The sequence below is a fragment of the Phyllobates terribilis genome, unplaced genomic scaffold, assembly GCF_046119375.1.
Source record: "Phyllobates terribilis strain yellow unplaced genomic scaffold, ASM4611937v1 Scaffold_8__6_contigs__length_399053987, whole genome shotgun sequence".
NCBI lineage: Eukaryota > Metazoa > Chordata > Amphibia > Anura > Dendrobatidae > Phyllobates > Phyllobates terribilis.
The window spans coordinates 21,136,287-21,159,607 of NW_027362768.1; the positions used below are offsets into that span (position 1 = coordinate 21,136,287).

The 23,321-nt window shown below is 48.0% G+C and overlaps 1 protein-coding gene across 2 annotated transcripts in view; it reads right to left on the bottom strand.

Moving 5' to 3' along the window:
* The window catches only part of SLC25A24 (solute carrier family 25 member 24), a 136,742-nt gene that overhangs the window by 78,179 nt on the left and 35,242 nt on the right, over positions 1–23,321 (bottom strand). For both annotated transcript variants that reach the window (XM_073642857.1, XM_073642856.1), the window contains exon 9: positions 23,006–23,156. In XM_073642857.1, coding sequence (XP_073498958.1) covers positions 23,006–23,156 — 151 coding nt within the window. The remainder of the gene's footprint in view (positions 1–23,005; positions 23,157–23,321) is intronic.

Below are 23,321 nucleotides of genomic sequence, written 5' to 3' on the forward strand. Positions count from 1 at the left end.
GCAATATTTGCAGATGATACTAAACTTTGTAAAGTAGTTAACACAGATGAGGATAGGGCACAGCTACAGGAGGATTTAGATAAATTGGGGAGTTGGGCCAAAAAATGGCAAATGGGGTTCAATGCCGATAAATGTAAGGTCATGCACATGGGAAAGAAAAACAGCAGTCACCCATACATATTAAATGGGAAACCGTTGGAGAAATCTGACATGGAGAAGGACCTGGGCGTCTTGGTTAATAGCAAATTAAATTGGAGTGCCCAGTGTCAGGCAGCAGCTGCGAAGGCAAATAGAGTCATGGCATGCATCAGAAGAGGAATAGGGGCATATGATGAGAACATTGTTCTTCCTCTGTATAAAGCGCTGGTAAGGCCGCACTTAGAATATTGTGCACAGTTCTGGGCTCCGGTGCTCAGGAAAGACATATTGGAGCTAGAGAGGGTACAAAGGAGGGCGACTAAGGTAATAAAGGGAATGGAGGGACTAGAATACCCAGAGAGGTTGTCAAAATTAGGCCTATTTACGTTGGAAAAGAGAAGGCTTAGGGGAGACCTCATAAACATGTATAAATACATCAGGGGGCAGTACAGAGATCTCTCCCATGACCTGTTTATACCAAGGATGGTGACAAAGACGAGGGGGCACACTATGCGTCTGGAGGAAAGGAGGTTCCTGCACCAGCATAGAAGGGGATTCTTTACGGTCAGAGCCGTGAGACTCTGGAACTCTCTGGGAGAGGAAGTGGTGATGTCCAACTCACTTAATGAGTTCAAGAGAGGCCTGGACGCCTTTCTGGAGAACAATAAAATTACATCTTATGCTTAGTGATAGTTAATTAATCCAGATTGGAGTCGGGAAGTGAATTTTTTCCTCAATGATGTCAATTGGCCTATACCGCATGTTTTTTTTTTTTTTTTGTTTTGTTTTGTTTTTTTTTTGCGTTCCCCTGGATCAACGCTGCGGAATAGCTGCAGTGCACAAGAAATAGGCTGAACTGGATGGACGCTTGTCTTTTTTCGGCCTTATAAACTATGTAACTATGTAACTATGTAAGATAGGCAGGCAGGGTTTGTGGACATGGTATACAGCATAATAGGGTCCATTGCACGTTCTGGCTGCTGCTGTTACAGATATCCATAGCCCTACATATCAGGACTATTTTTTTTTCTCTTAATCCTGATTATTTGCTTAAAAAGCAGTACAGTACTCAATTTTACTGCTCCATTTGCTTGCTAGAAGAATACAGGCAGATTTTTTGGATTTTATTCACATTGCTGCATTGTGTAAGCAGAGAAACTTTTTCATCATCACATGTGATCCCATATTACTGCGGTAATAATACAGACATTTTTTTGGTGCGTGTCAAATATTCTACTCCATTTAAAGTCAGCCAGCGGTGTTTTTTTGAACTTATAGATATGGTATTGGTCAGTGACCAAGTGTGAATAAGGCCACTTCCTAAAACCGTGGTCATCACATGTGATCCCATATTACTGTGGTAATAATACAGACATTTTGTGGAGCGGACCAAATATTCTACTCCATTTAAAATGGTAAAGACGTGTGGCAAGGGACGGGGAAGTGGACGTGATGGTGCACGCTGAGCAAGATGGGCAAGATGAAACTGTGCCTGCTGAGGGAGCACAACAAACACCCACATCAAGTCGAACTACCTTCCTGTCCCAATTACTAGGGGGCCGCGGAACACCACTCGAAGCCAGAGCAGTGTGAAAAGGTTGTTGGTTAGATAGCAGATAATGTTTCCAGTCAGTTTGCCACCACCACCACCACCTTGTCTTCCACACAGTTAAGTCTCAGTAGCCGTGAGTCTGGACCACATATTGCTCACCCTGATCCTCCTTCCTCCCACCATGCCGAGTGCCCGGAGACAACTGATTCCACACTTGGACACTCCGAAGAGCTGTTCACTTTTCCATTTATAGATTCGGGTCTCTCGCCCAGCCAGCTTCAAGCGGAGCAAGAGGAGATCGCATGTAGCGATGCCCAAATATTTGAGCAGCCACGGTCACACAAAGGCAATTGTGGGAAAGTGCAATTACTGTCGCAAGAGGTGGATGTTAATGATGATGAGACACAATTGCCAGCAAGTCAGGAGGAGGCCCAGGTTGCGAACGTGAAACACGAGGTGGTGGACGATGAAGTCACTGACAAAACCTGGCAAGTTGACATGCATAGTGAGGACAACAGGGGGAGGGTGGCGTAGCACCACAACAGGCAGGAACAAGCAGTGGGGTGGCTACAGACACAAGGCAGGCAACTGTTCCCCGGAACACCAACATGACGGAAGTTGCCAGTCCAACTGTTAGGTCTCCCAGAGTCTGGCTCTTTTTTAAAGACTGTCCAGATAACCCCAAAAAGGCCATTTGCAACATTTGCCAGGCCAGCATCAGTAGGGGCAGCAAAACTACCAGCCTGATCACCACCAGCATGCTCAGGCACATGACAGCAAAGCACCCGACTAGGTGGGCCGTAGCCAGGGTCCAGAAACAGTGTCTGCGCGTGACACCACTGTCTGTTCCGTTATTATGCGTGCATGCCAATCCCCTGTCCATGGCGCAGATGACTTCCGCCCTGCACCTGTCGTTGCACACTTGCAACCATCACCGTCCACATTCTTGTCCCAGCGCAGCGTTCATTTGTCCCTACTAGAGATGAGCGTTGTTCTACTCGAACTGTTCGCCAATCTCAAATTCGAGCTGTTTTGGGCGGTGTTCGAGCCGTTCGGTGAACACGAACGATTTGAGAAAAATTCGGCTGTTCGAGGTTATGTTCGATAACTGTTCGTGCACCAAAATCATAACTGGATTTTTTCTCAGTAATGATGAAAATTAATGTTAATACGCAGTTTGAGTGTACAGCGGGGTGGAGGGAGGGGCAGGGGATGGATCTCTGCAGGAATAATGAAGATCTCCATTTTTTTTTCTTTTTCCCGCATTTACAGTGGGGAGGTGCAGTCTGTCAGCCTATCAGCAGCGCACACACGGAGTGAAGTGCTTTTTTCACACAAGCAAGGGCATGTGTCATTGGCAGTGTATGTCACATGTCCTTGCCCTATAAGACCAAGCCATTTTCCCCGTCGCCACCATTTTCTCACTGCAGCAGCTGCGTGTTAGACAGCACCGCTGTTGCTGTGTGCGCTATACCTTGTTAATTTCAAGCCAATATTCGCACAAATCTACAGATAGCTTGGGAGTAGGGAATAGTTGTGATTGCAGTCCTTTTAAAGGACTAGGTTACAGCATTTCCTACGACTTTTATCAGGCAGGTCTGTGCTCTTAAATAGATAGATTGTGGGAGTAAAGACTAATTGTAATTGGAGTCCTTTTCAGGACTAGGTTACATCAGTTCCTATCAGTTTTTGCCAGGCAGGTCTGTGCAAGTTTTTTTCACAGCATTTGGCTGAATCTAGCAAAGCTAATCCTTTTTGGCCTATTACAGAGTGTGTTAGTCAGTGGAGTAGCCTATCTGTGTTGCAAGATATACCACCTGTGTATAGAATACCAATTTTTTTACTGCACCTAGTGAAGTAAAATCTTTTGGGCATAGCATCATTCTATTAGTCCATCTATACTGACCTCCATCAGGTTGCAAATTGAATATAATTTTTTTCTGCATCTAACCCAGCCAATAGTTTTGGCTTAATACCACAGTTTGGCCACTCAGCTCTGCTCGGTTCCCATCCATTGTTTTTTGTCAGGGCAGGAACAGGTTGGCTCTGAGGACGATGGGTGTGATAACGCACAGGGTGATGATGATGAGGTTGGAGATCCCACTTACTGTCAACCCACAGTCAGCCAAGAGATGAGGTCAGCAGAGGAGGTGGAGGAAGATGCTAGTGACGACGAGGTCAGATTGCGCCTTCCTGGACAGAGACGTAGTACTGGAAGCACGTCAACAACTGCATCCTGAAACACAACTGTGCCTCTCACCACAAGTCGTGGTGGCTCTTCAGGTCGCATGGGTGCTAAGCCTTGCATAGCCTGGGCATTTTTTCAGATCGATAAAGATGACCCAACTCGTGTTATCTGTAACATTTGTCAGCAAAAGCTAAGTAGAGGCCAAAAAATACATAGTTTGAGTACTTCATGCATGAACCGGCACATGGACATGAAGCATAAGTTGCAGTGGGAAGCTCAGTGTGCTACAATGCGGCCTAGCCGGCCGGGCCAGCCACCGTCTGCCATATCTTGTGCATCCGCGGCCTCTTCATCCTCTGTGACTGGGGGGACAGCAGTCACACCTCTTTTGGGGCGCAGACCTGCCACCTCTTTACCCGCAACAGCCAGCGTGATTGGCAGGTCATCATTTTCTTTGGAGGTGGTAACACCAGCTGGTGTTGAGCGCTGTCCGACATCGATAGCACCACCTTTGGATCAAGGCAACCTAACATGTCCGCCTGCATCTTCCTCACAGACCGGCAGTTTGCCGGGGACACCCTTATCAACCCCGTCTAAGCACAATAGCCAGCCCTCGGTCCCTCAGATGTGGACAAGTAAAAGACCATTTCCTCCTAGCCATGAGAAAGCTAAGAGGTTGAATTTCACCATCTGCAAGCTCTTGGCTACAGAAATGCTGCCTTTCCGCCTGGTGGACACAGAGGATTTTCGAGACCTTATGTCCGTCGCAGTGCCCCAGTACAAGATGCCCAGTCATCACTACTTCTCAAAGAAAGGTGTGCCTGCGCTCCACCAGCATGTCGCACACAACATCACCGCTTCTTTGAGAAACTCTGTGTGTGACAGGGTGCATTTCACCACAGACACTTGGACGAGTAGGCATGGACAGGGGCGTTACATGTCGCTGACTGGGCACTGGGTAACTATGGTGACAGCAGGACAAGGGGCTGCTGTCCAAGTCTTGCCGTCCCCACGAGTTGTGCGTCAATCCTCTTTATGTCAAAGTTCCTCCACTGCTTCTGCCTCCTCAACCTCCTCTCGGTCTTCCACCTGCACCCAAAGCCTGTCTGGTCATGCCACAAGCATTCTAACTGCGCAGAAGGGATCCTGCACACCTCCTTACTATGCTGGCAGTAGGGCTCAACATCATCAGGCGGTTTTTACTTTGAAATGTCTGGGAAATGTGAGTCACACAGCTGAGGAGTTGTGGTCAGCTCTGGAGAACCAATTTCATGAATGGTTGTCTCCACTGGACCTGAAACCAGGGAAGGCCGTGTGCGACAATGCTGCAAACCTGGGTGCGGCCCTTCGCCGGGGCAATGTCACACACGTGCCTTATATGGCTCACGTGTTGAACCTGGTTGTCCAGCAATTTTTAGCCCACTATCCCAGACTAGATGGCCTTCTGCAGAGGGCACGGTCGCTGTGTGCTCACCTCCGCCGTTCGCATCCCGCAGCTCAGCGACTTACATCTCTACAGAAGTCGTTGGGCCAGGCACTTCACCAGCTAAAATGCGATGTGCCTACCCGGTGGAATTCAACTCTGCACATGTTGCAGCGACTGTGGCAGCACAGACAAGCCCTGGTGCAATACGTTCTGACGTATAGCCTGGGCCAACGAGATCCGGAGGTGGGGCAAATCACGCTGGAGGAGTGGTCTCAGATCAGGGACCTATGCACCCTTCTGCACAGTTTTGAAATGGCAACGAAGATGCTTAGTGCTGACGATGCCATTATCAGCATGACTATTCCGGTGATTTACATGCTGGAGCACATGTTAAACAGAATTCGGAGTCAGGTGGTGGCACAAGAGGAGGTGGAGGAAGTAGAGGAGGAGGAGTTGTATGCGGAAGGGCTAACATCTGCAAGGTCCAGACGGTCGGCAGCACCAAGGCGGCAGGCATGTGAGGGTGGGGGAGATGGTTTTACCAGGGCGCATGGTAGCAGCCAAACTAGTGAGGAAGGTGCAGGAGCCCAGGAAGAAGTGGAGGACGAACTGATGGAAGACTCATCAGATGAGGGAGACCTTGATCACATTTCTGTTGTGCGAGGTTGGGGGGAGAGGACAGAGGAAGGAAGCATGATTGTTACCTCGCCACCAACACAACAGGGACTTGGTGCTCCTGGATGCGCAACACACATGAGTGCCTTCTTGCTGCACTACCTGCAACATGACCCTCGAATTGTGAGAATTAGAAATAATCCTGACTACTGGGTAGCCACACTGTTAGATCCCCGGTACAAAAGTAAATTTGCAGAAATTAATCCTGCCATAGAAAGGGATGCACGCATGCAGGAGTATCAGCAGAGACTGTTGCAGAATCTTACATGTGCTTTTCCACAAAACACCAGTGGTGCACGTAGTGAATCTCACAGTTCCAACTTGCCAACCGTGGGACCGTCGAGTGTTCAGCACTCAAACCGTAACAGAACCACAGTATCTGCTGGTAACATCAATTTTGTGGAATCATTTCACCACTTTTTTAGCCCATCCTTTGCAAGGCCACAGGAGACAAGAAGTCTGACACATATTCAACGCCTAGAGACGATGGTACAGGAGTATCTCCAAGTAAACATTGAAGCCATGACTGTGTCACTGGACCCTTGCTCTTTTTGGGCTTCCAATCTGGATAAATGGCCGGAGCTAGCCACTTACGCCTTGGAGATCTTGTCATGCCCCGCAGCCAGCGTTCTGTCTGAACGGGTGTTCAGCGCTGCTGGTGGTGTGCTGACAGATAAGCGCACGCGGCTCTCCACTGATAATGTAGACAGACTCACGTTCATAAAGATGAACAAATCATGGATCCGAAACGACTTTTCTACCCCTGTGTCATCCTGGGGAGAGTAAAAGCTTGATGATTGGTTAAAATCACCCTACCAACCGTTTTAAGCTTTCAAATTACTAATCATGTTTATCTGTATCTTGACTGGAAAATAATTTGGGCTTTGTAGCAGTGTGCAGCACTGATCCTATTAGCCCATCTATGCTAAGCTCCACCAGATTTAAAATGAATAATAATTTTTAGCTGCATCTAGCCCGGAAAATAATTTTGGGGCTCCGAGATGCGCAAGACACATAAGTGCCTTCTTGCTGCACTACCTGCAACATGACCCTCATATTGTCAGAATTCGAAGTAATCATGACTACTGGGTTGCCACACTCTTAGATCCCCCAAACTTTTCGATCAACCTTTTCATTTTAATAAAGACCAAAAAAATGGTCATTTTTGAAATTATAAGCATTAGCAGGTTATTAGAAACTGAAATCAAACAGTTTTCAGCTCAAAACTTTATTCTAGGTGATGTTACATTTTCACATAGGACCCCTTGTTTGAAAGGAGCTTCTGAACTCTCTCGTCCATTGAATTTGTCAGGTTTTGGATGGTTTATGCTTCAATTGTTTTGCATGAGGACAGAATACCCTCCCAGTGCTGTTGCTTAGATGTGAACTGCCTCCCGCCATCATAGACACTCCTTTTGATGATGCTCCAGAGGTTCTGAATGGGGTAGAGGTCAGGGGAGCATGGGGCTCACACCATAGGTTTGTCCCCTTTTATGCCCATATCAGCCAGAGATGCAGATGTTTTATGTGCAGCATGAGATTGTGCATTATCATGCAAAAAAATGATCTTGCTGTGAAATACATGGTTCTTCTTCTTGAACCATGGCAGGAAGTGCTGTTTGAGAAAATCCACATACATTATGGAGTTCATCTTTAGCGCCTTCAGGGATCCTAAAGGGGCCGACAATCTCTCTCCCCATGATTCCAGCCCAAAACATTACTCCACCTCCTCCTTGTTGGCGCTGTAGCCGTGTTTGCGTGGGGTGTCCATCAACCAGCCATCTTCCACTCCATCCATCTGGACCATCGAGCGCTGCACGGCACTCATCCGTGAACAAAACAGTTTTGAAATCAGTCTTCATGTAATGTTTGGCCCACTGGAGCCATTTCTGCTTGTGTGAAGTGGATAGAGGAGGTCGACAGGATGGCATATGCACAGCTGCAAACTTCTGAAGGACCCTGCATCTTGTTGTTCGGGGGACGTTGGAGGCACCAGCAGCTTCAAAAACTTGTCTGCTGCTATGACAAGGCTTTTTTGCCGCTGCTCTTTTAACCTGACGTAATTGCCTGTAGGAAAGAGTCCTCAATTTGCCCTTATCAGCACGCACACGTGTGTACTGTGAATCAGCTACATACTTCTTGATTGCCAAGACACTTCATTCTGATCATCGCACAATGTTGATTGTAGTCATGCCTTGACCTAAACACTCCACAATTTGTTGCTTCTCAGCAGCCGACACATCCTTTTTCTTTCCCATTTTGGCAGAAAATGTAGGCTGCTTAATAATGTGAGACAGCCTTCTTAAGTAGTCTTGCCTTTCATTGGACACACCTGCCAAACTAATTAGCACAGGTGTCTGCAATTGCTTACAGTGATATAAAGAGCCCTGACACACATCACCATCAATGAGTTTAACTGACAAACAAACAAATTCTTCCCTTATCTGTCACGGGTGTGTCGCCACGAAGATCGTCACGAGTACACAGCCTGACTTCTCGCAGCTGACTTGTTGGTGCTTTGTGTTTTTCGGCAGTGAGGGAGTTAATTCTCTCTCTCTCTGTGCTAGACGAGGTCCAGCCTCGCCCAGCTGCAATCAATACTTCTGTAGTGAGACTCCTTCAAATGCCTGCTGGTCTGTTTGGGAAGTGTCGGTGAAAGCATTTCATTCAGACTTACAGAGCGGATCGTGGTGTTTGGAGTTTCTGAGATAAGTGTACTTGGAGTGTATTTTCCCTTCCTCGCTTTATCATTTATCTCCTTTCCCGTTGGTGTTCCCTCTGTTGTAGTTGTGTAGTTGTTGTATGCAAGGTGGTTTTGGTTTTTCCCTTGTACTGTCTCGTTCGTCAAAGTACTGTGTGTGGGCATATTATTTCTTGTCCCCTTTTGTTGTGATCGGGGTCCTTCTCAGGACTAGATTACTTAGGTGCAGGGATCCTCAGGAGGTAGGGGTTACGCTGGCGGCCTGGACCTCTGTACCTTTAACAGTACCTCCAGGTTGAGGGATTAGTCAGGGCCCCAGCTTAGGGTCAGCTTAGGCCCCCTACCTCCAGTATACTGAGACAGCGTGACATTTTCACCGACCCACTTAGTTTTTCTCCAGCTACCATGGATCCAGTAGCCGGTCTAGCTCGGCAGTTGCAGAGTTTGTCCATGGAGCTGGCGGACGTTAGGTCCAAGGTTTTGCATCCTCAGGAGCAAGCTGGACCAGAACCTAAAGTAGCTCTCCCTGACAGGTTCACTGGGGGGCGGGACAAGTTTTTTGTTTTCCGGGAGGCATGCAAGTTGTACTTTCGGCTGCGGCCTCGGTCATCGGGGAGTGAAGAACAAAGGGTGGGAATTGTCATCTCGCTCCTACTAGGGGACCCACAATCTTGGGCGTTCTCTCTTCCCCCGGGCTCCCCGGCTCTCCAGTCAGTGGATAGGTTTTTCGCTGCTCTGGGACTCATATATGATGACCCAGATCGGATCTCCCTTGCTGAGTCTAAGTTACGTAGGATCCAGCAGGGAGATCGTCCGGCGGAGGAATTCTGTTCGGAGTTCCGTAGGTGGGCCACGGACACCCAGTGGAATGACCCGGCTCTTAGGAGCCAGTTTTGTCATGGTTTATCCGACAAATTACAGGATGTGTTGGCACAGTATGACTCTCCCGCGTCACTGGAAGCCGCTATGGCCCTTGCTATTCGCGTTGACAGACGGCTTCGGGAGAGGTGCGGGATAACTCTACCCCCTGTGATGACTCCACCTCCTACAAGGTCCCCTCATATGGTGGTTCCCCTGGTCAGTCCAGAGGAGCCTATGCAATTAGGAGGGACATCATTTCGGGGGAGGGGACCGGTGGTGCGCCATAAGACAGGAAGGTGTTTCTTCTGCGGGAGAAAGGGACATTTTATTGGGGGGTGTCCATCCCGTCCCTTGCAGAGTGAAGAGTCGTCGGAAAACTGTTGATCCCAGGTTGTGTGGTGGACGGCAATCTGGGAGTAGGTATTTCGTCCCTAGGTTCGTCTCAGTTTCTCGTACCGGCGGAGGTGGTGGTGGGTACGAGAACTGAGAGGATATCTGTTCTTCTGGATAGTGGGGCCGGGGCTAATCTGGTTGATGCTCGGTTTGCCCGGGTTCAAGGTATGCGATTGAGTGAGTTGGCTAAACCCATCCCCATATTCTCGATCGATGCCAGGCCTCTCGGTCAGGGAAGTTTTTTGCAAGCTGTGCATGACGTAAAACTTCAAGTGGGGGCGATACATAAAGAACTGTTGTCTTGCTATGTGTTGGAGGGTCTTCCCGCTCCTATAGTGTTGGGCCTTCCCTGGTTAGCTAAGCATAACCCGGTTATTAATTGGCAAACCAGAGAGATAAGCCAATGGAGTAAATTCTGTAATAAAAACTGCATGAACACGGTCATCGGTGCGGTTACTCCTTGGGTCTTACCTACATTTCTGGCGGACTTTGAGGATGTATTCTCGGAGAAAGGGTGTCAGGAACTACCTCCTCATCGCGAGTATGACTGTTCTGTAAAACTGCTCCCTGAGGCCAAGTTACCTAAAGCTAGGTTGTATAACCTTTCTGGTCCTGAGAGGCAGGCCATGAAGGATTATATTTCAGAAAGTCTGGCTAAGGGGCATATTAGACCTTCATCTTCACCGGTGGCTGCGGGGTTCTTCTTTGTTAAGAAGAAAGATGGAGGCCTACGCCCTTGCCTGGATTTCCGTGAACTTAATCGGATTACGGTCCGAGATCCGTATCCACTCCCACTTATTCCCGATCTCTTTAATCAGATCGTGGGCGCCAAATGGTTCTCTAAGTTGGATCTCAGGGGGGCGTACAATCTGATTAGGATGAAGGAGGGGGATGAGTGGAAGACGGCGTTTAACACTCCGGAGGGGCATTATGAGAACCTTGTCATGCCATTCGGTCTGACTAATGCCCCGGCGGTGTTCCAACACTTTGTTAATGACATTTTTCGCCGCCTGGTGGGACAGTTTGTTGTCATATATCTGGATGATATCTTAATTTACTCGCCGGATCTGGTGTCTCATCAGGAGCACGTTAGGCAGGTGTTACAGATCTTGCGGGATAATAAACTGTATGCCAAATGGGAAAAGTGTGTGTTCGCCGTACAGGAACTCCAGTTTTTAGGCTTCCTGGTTTCAGCGTCCGGTTTTCGTATGGACCCTGGGAAAGTGCGGGCAGTTCTTGAGTGGGATCGGCCAGAGAATCTTAAGGCACTACAACGTTTCCTGGGGTTTGCTAATTATTACCGGAAGTTCATTCGTAATTTCTCGTCCATGGTTAAGCCTCTCACAGACATGACTAAAAAGGGGACGGATTTTTCTAGGTGGTCTGACAAGGCTTGTCAAGCATTCTCCTCCTTGAAAAAATGTTTTGCCTCGGCACCCATACTCATTCAACCTGATGCGTCACAGCCATTCATTGTAGAGGTAGACGCTTCCGAGGTAGGGGTGGGAGCAGTATTGTCACAGGGTTCGTCCCCTGGTAAGTGGCATCCGTGCGCCTTTTTCTCTAAAAAATTGTCATCCGCTGAGAGGAATTACGATGTCGGCAATAGGGAACTCTTGGCCATTAAGTTAGCTTTTGAGGAGTGGCGCCATTTTTTGGAGGGGGCAGTCCATCCGGTCACCGTCATCACCGATCACAAGAACCTGCTATATCTGGAGTCCGCGAAACGTCTGAATCCCAGACAAGCTAGGTGGTCATTGTTTTTTACCAGGTTTAATTTTGTCGTTACATATCGTCCTGGGTCAAAAAATGTAAAGGCGGATGCCTTATCTCGTAGTTTCCCTGGGGCCGGGAATACGGACGACCCGATTCCTATCCTTCAGGAGGGGGTGGTGGTTTCGGCAGTATGCTCTGAGCTGGAGGAGGAGGTATTGGAGGCTCAGGGGGACGCCCCTGTTGGACCTCCGGGGAGACTGTTTGTTCCAGATCAGTTGCGACAAAAGGTGATCGAGGCACACCATAACTCAGTTTTTGCAGGACACCCGGGGAGTAAAGCAACTGTGGATCTCCTCTCGCGTCGGTTTTGGTGGCCTAACTTACATAAGGAGGTGGTAACTTGTCGCGTCCTGTGGGGTTTGTGCGCGCTCTAAGACCTCACATACCCGTCCGTCTGGGGCCCTCTTACCTTTGAAGATCCCGGAGCGTCCTTGGACTCATCTGTCTATGGACTTTATTACGGACCTCCCTCCGTCTTCGGGTAAAACGGTCATACTCGTTGTAGTGGACAGGTTCAGCAAGATGGCACATTTTATCGCTCTTCCGGCTCTCCCTAATGCTAAAACTCTTGCGCAGGTGTTCATTGGGGAGATTGTGAGGCTTCACGGGGTACCCTCCGAGGTGGTGTCTGATCGGGGGTCTCAGTTTGTGTCCAAGTTCTGGAAGGCGTTTTGTGCACGGCGGGGGATGCATTTGTCATTCTCATCGGCTTTTCATCCTCAGACCAATGGTCAGACGGAACGTATGAACCAGAGCTTGGAGACATATCTCCGGTGTTTTGTGTCAGAGAACCAGGAGGACTGGGCTTCTTTCTTACCTCTGGCAGAGTTTGCTCTTAATAATAGGCGGAGCGAGTCCACTGGTAAGTCCCCGTTTTTTGGGGCATATGGTTTTCACCCCCAGTTTTGTACTTTCAGTAGGGGGGGCTCTTCGGGGGTTCCTGAGGAGGAACGATTTTCCTCATCACTCGCTTCAGTATGGAGAGGGGTGCTGAAGAATCTGAATACTATGGGGAACCGATACAAACGTATGGCTGATAGGAGGAGAGTGTCTGGTCCGGACCTAAGTGTGAACGATCGGGTATGGTTGTCTACCAGGAATATTAAACTTAAGGTTCCCTCCTGGAAACTGGGTCCCAGGTTCATCGGGCCGTACAGAATCAGTTCTATTATTAATCCGGTGGCATTCCGTCTTGACCTCCCCCCTACGTTTAAAATTCACAACGTGTTCCACAGATCATTGCTTAAGAGGTATGTGGCGCCGGTGGTACCGTCACCTTTACCTCCCCCTCCAGTGGTGGTCAATGGTAACTTGGAGTTCCAGGTATCGAGGGTCATCGATTCACGCTTTAATCGCCGGTCCCTTCAGTACCTGGTTCATTGGAAAGGGTATGGTCCTGAGGAGAGGATGTGGGTTCCTGCGTCGGATATTAACGCAGACCGATTAGTTCGGGCCTTCCACACGACTCACCCGGATAAACCTGGCCCTGAGGGTCCGGAGGCCCCTCGTAGAAGGGGGGGTACTGTCACGGGTGTGTCGCCACGAAGATCGTCACGAGTACACAGCCTGACTTCTCGCAGCTGACTTGTTGGTGCTTTGTGTTTTTCGGCAGTGAGGGAGTTAATTCTCTCTCGCTCTGTGCTAGACGAGGTCCAGCCTCGCCCAGCTGCAATCAATACTTCTGTAGTGAGACTCCTTCAAATGCCTGCTGGTCTGTTTGGGAAGTGTCGGTGAAAGCATTTCATTCAGACTTACAGAGCGGATCGTGGTGTTTGGAGTTTCTGAGATAAGTGTACTTGGAGTGTATTTTCCCTTCCTCGCTTTATCATTTATCTCCTTTCCCGTTGGTGTTCCCTCTGTTGTAGTTGTGTAGTTGTTGTATGCAAGGTGGTTTTGGTTTTTCCCTTGTACTGTCTCATTCGTCTAAGTACTGTGTGTGGGCATATTATTTCTTGTCCCCTTTTGTTGTGATCGGGGTCCTTCTCAGGACTAGATTACTTAGGTGCAGGGATCCTCAGGAGGTAGGGGTTACGCTGGCGGCCTGGACCTCTGTACCTTTAACAGTACCTCCAGGTTGAGGGATTAGTCAGGGCCCCAGCTTAGGGTCAGCTTAGGCCCCCTACCTCCAGTATACTGAGACAGCGTGACATTATCACTCCTAAACACTTTTTGCATAATAATTTGGAACACAGTGTACATGTGCTTTTCCACAAAACACCAATGGTTCACGTAGTGAATCTTACAGTTCTAACTTGCCAACCGTGGTCTGTATGGAGTTGTTCAATAAAGGGCCCAAAATTAAGATAACATAGATGGGAGAGGTCTCTATGAATAGGAATTCCTAAGTATTTGATACCCTGTGAGGGCCAGGCAAAGGGAAAGTTGGACTGGATGGAATCCTATATGGATTTGGGGAGGGAGACATCGAGGGCCTCAGACTTCGCTGCATTGATTTTAAAATTTGACCATGTAACAAAGTGATCTATTTCAGCCATAACAGCATGGATGGATATATGCGATTGAGTGATATATACTAGTACATCATCAGCAAATAGAGAGCACTTGTACTCGGTGCCTCCCACCTCAATCCACCTAATATTGGGGTTATGGCGAATTGATGAGAGCAGGTGCTCCGTCACTAGGATGTATAAGAGAGGGGACAGAGGACATCCCTGCCTTGTCCCATTGGTGATTGTGAAAGGTGATGAAAATGTTCTGATGCACCCCCTGGGCCTTGGGACACCCGGAGCCGGACCCTTTTTGGTGGATGCTGGTGGTTGTAGTCTTCGTGGCGGCGACCCGGTTCCGTGGCTCAGGGTGGTCAAACCAGTGGCGGAACTATTTATGTGGTTTTGATGTTTAAATGTCCGACTACGCCACCCGTGGATTGCGGTCAGAGTGAACCGCCGCTGCAGGGCAGACCGCTGAGACTGGTGTTGTGGGTGCAGCAGAGCGTAGCATAACTCCCCACGGGAGGAGTATAGCCTCAGGGCAGTGTATGCGGAGGATGGGGGTGATGGTGCAGGGCAGCAGCAGTAACGACACGGAGTCAGTGATGCAGTCCAGGGCCTTTACTCACAGTTCTTATTATCCAGACCACGTCTGCAGGTAACGGCTGCCCACGTCGTACTGTGCTCACCAGGTGAGGGGCTCAGACAACTCCCAGATAACTTTGGAGCGCTTCACAGGACCCCCTTTGTGTGTCCTTTGTCTGGCCTTTCTCACCAACCCTTCTGTCCGGCTGCCTCGGGCCTCCTCTTGGTAAACTTGGCGCCAGTTTCCCTGACCCTATGTGCTGCCCTCCTAGCGGGTGTAGCGAGGGGCTGCGCCACATAAAATGTCACAGCCTCCGGTTTCTAGCTGAGGGTCGTTTCCTGCCTCCACTAGTTTCGGGGACCGGTCTCCCCCTTTGGCCTGACCCCTCCATGCAGGTGGATTCGGGCGTGCGGTGGCGACTCGCCCGTCCGCACCCCTGGGATCCCTTCGTTCCTCGAGCCTTCTCCGCTCCTCTTCCTTCCTTCTCCCTCTTCCAGGCCTGGGCCTCTGTTACTAGGCCCGCCTCCGGAGCAGAGCTCATGCAGAGCCCCTGCTCCCTGCCACTTCTGCTCAGACTTCTCTGCACTGAACTAAGATGGTGCCCACCTTTTATACTCCCTTCTCAATGCACCCAGGAACTGCTTCCTCCCTGCTCCTGCACTACAGGGTTCCCCTTCCTCAGTGTTCCCTCCCCCCACTCCAGCCAGGGACAGGGACATGTCATGCCCATCTCAGGGGCATATTGGTCGCCCTGCCCCACGGCAATGTGGTGTAATGCATGCAGGTGTCGGGTCCTGATCCACACTCCATCCTTACCTGAGAGTGAGATATCACACCTCTGGGTGAGGTGCAATACCTCTGTAGCAACCGAGCCCTCAGGGTGCTACAGTTCCATTTATCTTCAGCCTAGGTGACGTATTGCGATACAGGGCCGTGATTTTGGCTATAAAAGGGTCCCCTAGACCCCTACCCCAAGCTTTTTAAGAGAATCATATATGGCGTGCCAGGAGACTCTATGGAATGCTTTCTCAGCATCCAACGAGAGTATCTAATTACAAATTTTTAACTGCATCTAGCCCAGGAAATACTTTGTGCCTAGTAGCAGTGTCTGCTAGTCAGCGGATTATCCCGGCTGTTAAGCAAGCTACACCACCTGTAGTTTGGACACTTAATTTTTTCAAAGGAAATGCTTCGGGACCACGGGATACTCAGTGAAGAGCATCAGGAGGCACCCCAATGCACAGGGGCTGGGACTGGCAGTAGGATGCCTTGCGGTGGACAGCCGAGCTCGATCCTTATAAAAGCTTTTTAACTGCAGCAGCTTTAGTGGACGCTACTGGAGCTGGAATTACGCGGCTGCTGGCATGAGACTTGCCCTCCAATAGATCCTTGTAAATGGATTTAAAGTGTATTCATTCAAATTAGAGAGACAATTTAAATTAAAAAGCTTAGAGCTGCCTCCACCACAGGGGGGCTCGCTCGACCCACCAGCGGACAGGCACCAGTATTGGGAGAGGGGGGCTGGCCGTCAGGGTTCACCGCGGCTCTGGCACAAACCCGGCGACACGGAGGTGGCACGGGCAGGAGCGGACTGAACGTGTCGGCTTCTCACTTTTTGGATTTTAGAAGGGCATGACATGCCTATATCTGTGTCTCCCCCTCCTTTTACTCCTCCACCTCTTTTCTTTTCTCATGACTATATGTACTTGTCACTTTTCCATGTGTTAGTTGTGTCTTCTGAGCAGTTTGTCAGCTTTTGGACACCTTTGAAGGTGTTTTCTATGTGTTTCTATGTGTTTTTGTTTGCCTGCCATTGGTTTTAACGGTGTTCGAAGGTGTTCGACGAACAGTTCGATGAACAGTTCGGCGAACACACGGGTGTTCGACGAACCGAACCGAACTCGAACACTACGGGGGTGGCTCAACACTAGTCCCTACCCCAGTCCTTGGAACGCAAGCGCAAATACGTAGCTAACGCCCCACAGGCCACATTACTAAACTCACACATTTCTCAAATGCTTGCGCTGGAAATGTTGCCTTTTAGGCTCGTGGAGAAGGAATCTTTAAGCAATCTGATGGCGGCAGCCATCCCTCGATACTCGGTCCTCAGCCACCACTATTTCTCCCGGTGTGCCATCCTCGCACTACACAAGCACGTGTCCCAGAACATTAGCCGTGCCCTCAACAACACAGTTAGTGGGAAGGTCCACCTAACCACAGACACGTGGACAAGTGCTTGTGGCCAGGGACGGTACATCTCGCTGACAGTACACTGAGTTAATATAATGGAAGTAAGGGCCCAGTCAGACCCTGCAACGGAATATGTCCTCCCGACACTGAGGATTGCGGGCCCTGGGTCAATCAGGGTTGCCCCCACATTCTACAGCTCCTGCACCTCCTCCTCAGCCTCCATCTCTGAATTGACCACATCAGTCAGAAGCTGGAAGCACTGCAAAAGTGCCTCAGCCAAGCGGTTTCAGGCACTGCTGAAGCTAATATGCTTAGAGGACAAACCGCACACATCCAAAGAGTTGTTGACAGCTTTAACAGAGCAGGCAGATCTGTGTCTGTCACCACTGAACCTACAGCCAGGCAAGGTCGTGTTTGATAATGGCCGGAACCTGGTGGTGGCTCTGAAGCTAGGCAACCTCACACACGTACATGTCTGGCCTATGTGCTCAACTAGTGGTTCAGCGGTTTCTCAAAATCGACCCGGATCTGCCTGAGCTGCTTGTCAAAGTACGCCGCATGTGTGCCCATTTTCAAAAGTCACCTACAGCTTCCGCCGCCCTCGCAGTGCTTCAGCAGCTTCCAGCTCACCGACTGGTGTGCAATGTCGTCACGTGTTGGAACTCAACATCGCAGATGTGGAGAAGGATTTGTGAGCAGCAGAGGGTAGTTGATGAGTACCAGCCTCAACACACACGTCGACATTCAGGTCAGCCTCCATACATAAGAACTGATGAGTGGGCATGGATGTCAGACATCTGAGTTGTCCTCCAAAACTTTGAAGACTCCACCAAGATGGTGAGCGGCAATGATGCTATAATTAGTGTCACCATCCCGCTTCTCAGTCTTCTGAAACGCTCGCTTCTCACAATAAAAGAGGAGGTATTGTAGGCGCAGCACGATGAGATGGAGCAAGGAACCACACAGGGTGATGCCATACAGTCCAGCCTCATCTCATCCCAACGCGGATTGGGTGCTAATGAGGAGGAAGAAGGTGAGGAGTAGGAACAGGAGATGGTTTCCTGCGCTACAGACAGTAAGACCCACACCACATTCATAACGCCTGTTCAGCGTGGATGGCCAGAGGAAGGAGAGAATGAGGAGGAAGAGAGCATGGACAGCCGTCCTCTTGGTCAGGACAGGGTAGACTTGGCTGTTACCAGTCTGGCACACATGGCTGACTTTATGTTCCTCTGCCTTTCCTGTGAGTCTCGCGTTGTACGCATTTTGACCAACAGTAATTACTGGTTGGTCACACTTCTAGACCCACACTACAAAGAGAACTTTCTATCTCTCCTTCCCGCGGCGGAGAGGTCTAGTAAAATGTTGCAGTACCAGAAGGCCCTTGTTAAGGAATTATTTAAAAAATTCCCATCTGAAAACTCTTGCGGAAGAGGTCACAGTTCCTTGGCCAACTAATGAGTACAGGCGAGGGAGATACAAATACGACACAGCAGAGGCAGGGGAACACTGTCAAAAGGTGTGGGACAGTTTTGTCAGACCCTCCCGGCGCCCAGGCCCTGATGCGGGTGGTGCTCTGACAAGGAGGGAAAATTTTTGGAAGATGCTGAAGGAGTACCTTGCCGACCATACCAACATCCTCGGTGATTCCTCTGTGCCTTATAAATATTGGGTATCCAAGCTGGACACGTGGCAAGAACTGGATCTCAACGCGTTGGAGGTCCTGGCCTGCCCTGCAGCTAGAGTTTTGTCAGAACGGGTTTTTAGTGCGGCCGGGGGCATTATAAGCAAAATGCTTTCAGGCTGACTCTTATAAAAATGAACAAGGGCTGGATTGGACCAGACTTCTCAACCCCACCGGATGATAGCAAGGGAACAAAGTCAAATCCAGTGGCTTTTTTTGGAAGGGGGACTATTCCCATGCACCTCTTCACACCCAGACATGGGTATACGCTTCCTGATTTTTTCTATTGTCCTCCTCCTTCTCCTTCTCCTCCACCACCATATCACCAGGTTGACCGTGATGCAAAATCCACATAATTTTTTTGTAAGGGTGTTTATGATGCCCGTAGAATTTTTTTTAGAGGCCTACATCTAACATACTGTATGTTATACAGTATGTTTTGTTCATGGATACCCCCGAGGGATAATTTTTTTCAGCAAGTGCACTTAGTGCATGGGCATTACCAGTATGGGAGACTCGTTCCTTAACCACTTTACAGCCTGTGCCGTATTTGTACGCAGAGGCTGTACCCCCACGGTTCAGTGAGGGCTCCGGCGCTGAGCCCGCACTGAACCGGGCACATGTCAGCTGATTATTACAGCTGACATGTGCCCGCAACAGCCGCGGGTGGAATCGAGATCCACCCGCGGCTGTTAACATGTTAAATGCCGCTGTCAATCTCTGACAGCGTCATTTAACATCGTCGCGCCGGAAGCGCGTCACTTACCCCGCCCATCGGTGACCCCATCACGTGATCGCGGGTCACCGATGGGTAGGCATGACAGCCCTGGGTCTGCAGCAGACTCCAGTGGTTGTCATGAGCTGGTCGCTATGAGCGCCACCTACTGGTCGGCGCTCATAGCACAAGACCATTTCTGCTACATACAGGTGATCTGCTGATCACCTGTATGTGGCAGAGGTGATCAGACAAGTACTGCTTCTAGTCTCCTGTGGAGACTATAGAAGCAAGCAAAACATGAAAAAAAAAATGTTTAAAAATATTTAAAAAAATTTAAAAAATATAAAAGTTTAAATCACCCCCTTTTTGCCCCATTCAAAATAAAATAATTCAAAAAAAAATCCACATACACATATTTGGTATCGCTGCGTTCAGAATCGCCCAATCTATCAATATAAAAAAAGAATTAATCCGATCGGTAAACGGCGTAACGAGAAAAAAATTCTAAACGCCAGACTTACGTTTTTTGGTCGCCGCAACACTGCAATAAAATGCAATAACGGGCGATCAAAACATCGGATGTACCCCAAAATAGTATCAATAAAAACGTCAGCTAGGTGCGCAAAAAAATAAGCCCTCACCCGACCCCGAAAAATGGAGACGCTATGGGTCTTGGAAAATGGCGCCATTTTTTTTTTTTTTGCCAAATTTTGGAATTTTTTTTCACCACTTAAATAAAAAAGAACCTGTACATGTTTGGTATCTACAAACTCGTAATGACCTGGAGAAGAATAATGGCAGGTCAGTTTTAGCATTCAGAGAACGTGGTAAAAAAAAAAAAAAAAACACATCTGTGGTATTGCACTTTTTTTGCAATTTCACCGCACTTGGAATTTTTTTCCCGTTTTCCCGTACATGATATGGTAAAACTAGTAATGGAGTTGAAAAGTACAACTCGTCCCGCAAAAAATAAGCCCTCACACGGCCATATTGACCAAAAAATAAAAACGCTATGGCTCTGGGAACAAGGGGAGCAAAAAACGAAAATGCAAAAACGGAAAATCCCAGGGCTGCGAAGGGGTTAACAATGGTACCAATATTTTTAATGAGGACCTCCTCTACATCTCTTCAAAGGGGTATTGGAGTACGTCCTAATTTTTGTCAGCCCTTACAGTCACTTCATGGGCATTACCACTATAGGAGACCCGCTCCTTAATAATGGGATTTTTTTTTTAAATGAGGCCCTCTATCTCTTCAAAGGGGAATTGGATTTTTTTTAAATTTTGGGCAGGCCTTGCAGTTATGGCATATGCAATAACCGTATAGGAGATCCGCTCCTTAATAATGGGAAGTTTTTTTTTTAAGTGAGGCCCTCCTCTATGTCAGTTCAAAGGTGTATTGGGGTTTTTCAAAATTTTGGGCAGGCCTTGCAGCCACTGGATACGCAATAACAGTATAGGGAACCCGCTCCTTAATAATGGGAACAACAGAGCATAGCCAGCTGATGGTCCTCTAACAATAGTGAGGGCTGACTGCTGGCCCTATAAAAATAGGACTTTGTGACTTTCAGAGTCCCTCCTTCATAAATGAAACAGGATGTGTCTGATCCTGTCTCACACACCACATGGGCAGATAGGGTAGTAAAATGTTAAAATTACATTTACCGGTGAATGTATTTTTCACTGTTGAAAGCAGTGCAAAAATACATCAAATACGCTAAGTGTGAACATAGGCCAAGGTGTGGAGGAGCATTTTTTTGGGGGGTTATTTATTTTACCTTATATGCAAGTCATTACCCTGGAAAGAATGTTCCTTAACGTTTTTTCCAGGAAAATCCATTTTGGTTTCGTCTTTGTATGTTTTATTGTGAGTCCGTAAAAGTGGCGTAATACCTCTGACAACGTTGTTGCCAGCAGTGAACTAGGAGTCAGAGATGCTTCCAGGGGTCTTCACCATGCTGTTCCCATGTCATTTCAGCACTGTTCCCATCGATTTTGGCAATTTTTAGGCCTCCTGCAGACCTCTGGGGGGAGGCCTGCCGGAAAAATGCTCGCGTTTCCCAAAGACTTACATTGGGCTCGTTGCTCGGGTCGAGCACTCGAGCATTCTAATTTGCACGACCCAAGCAATGAGCACCCGAGCATTTTAGTGCTCGCTCATCACTAATGAATAAAGATTTTACCTGTGTATTGAGAATGAAAGAAGCAATTTTCGCAGATAAGATATATTATAAAGTTACGGTACTTATTTTCATGTTTGCTATTCATTTATGAAATAAAAATTAAAAAGCGACGGTTACTTTTTAAGCTTAGTTTCACTTATTGTGAGATAAACCAGAGATAAGCTAGCCACTTAAAGGGTTATTCCCATCCCTTTCTGTCATGGTGGGGACAAAAATAACCACATTTATGTGCCAGCCACAGGAGGCTGGAGCAATTCAATAATGAGAAAGCACTGAGGATATCAAGTTTCCTGCACTTGCTTTATGAATCTATTATTAAAATGCAGGTGCCACTTACAGCAGCCCCTAGACTGCTTATGTGGCAGCAGGATTTCTACAACTTAGGCTATGTGCCCACGATCAGGCTAGAGCAGCGCTTTGGACGCAGCGTATTTTTGCTGCATCCAAATCGTTGCGTCCGGTCACGCAGGTAAATCTGCATGTGTTCATTGAACAGTCTCCGCAACAGAAATTGATATGCTGCGGCTGGTAAAGCGGTGAGTTTTGGGACGCCAAATAGAAGCACAGTGGGCATGGGATTTCTATATATATCTATCATACACACACATATATATATATATATATATATATATACATACACACACACAGGTCCAAAAGTGGGTGGACAGTAAGTATAATAAGGTTATGAAGGGGGAGATTTATCAAACACTAAATTGCAGCCGCCTGTCTGGATCATCCTCCAATAAACCATGAATTAGATGTGGACGATAAGCTTTCCACCCAATAGATTTCAGGATTCGCATGATAGAAGCCCGTGAAATTCCCAATTCCAAGGAGGCTCTTCTGGGGACTTTTTTGGACTCTGAACAAATGTTTCAGCAACAAGTTGTTTATTATCTTCTGTACAGACTGTTTTGGGTCGACCATTCTTTGGAGCATTAAGGATTGAGCCAGTGGCATTGAATTTGTCAAAAATGCAGTAAATGGTTTGTCTCTTTGGGGCTTGAGTACCAAATGTTTCAACCCAATTTGCTCTAACGGTTTCAGCATTTTGAGATTTCCAATACTCTGTTAAAATCCATTTTCTTTGATCTGTATTTAAATTATTTGCCATTATGTGTTATCTGAATTATCTGAAAAGAAAACAGATTTGGGGGAGATCTATCTGTGAAAACTAGATCTGTGAAACTGGCTCAGTTGCCCTTAGCAACCAATCAGATTCCACCTTTCATTTTCCAAAGAGTCTGTGAGGAATGAAAAGTGGAATCTGATTGGTTGCTAAGGGCAACTGAGCCAGTTTCACTTTACACCATGTTTGATAAATCTCCCCCTTCATAACCTTATTACACTTTCTGTCCACCTACTTTTGGACCGCCCTGTGTATATATATATATAAATGTAATATATACACATACATATACAATTTTTGTACAATTAAATTTCATTTCGATTTCTTTCACAATGGATGGGTATGTGACTGCTTACCTTGAGCTTGCATCCTTGTTCTGATGAGGGCTAATGGATAACTAGCCAATTGCCCACAGGTACTGGAAGCTGTGCCACAGCCTAGGAGGACCAACACCCCTGGATTGGCAGAGTCTGTTGCATATTTCTGTAGCCAAGCATTCTTAAGGGTCTGCCAGAGGAGAAGAAAATATCCAAATGGTTACAATCTGTCAAGCCCAACAAGTCTCATGGACAGTCATTTTCTCGCAATGGTGGGAAGCTGCAGTAATGCTCGTTGCCATGCTCTGTGCATGCGGCTATATCACAGCTCAGTATAGTGTCTGTATTTATTGCC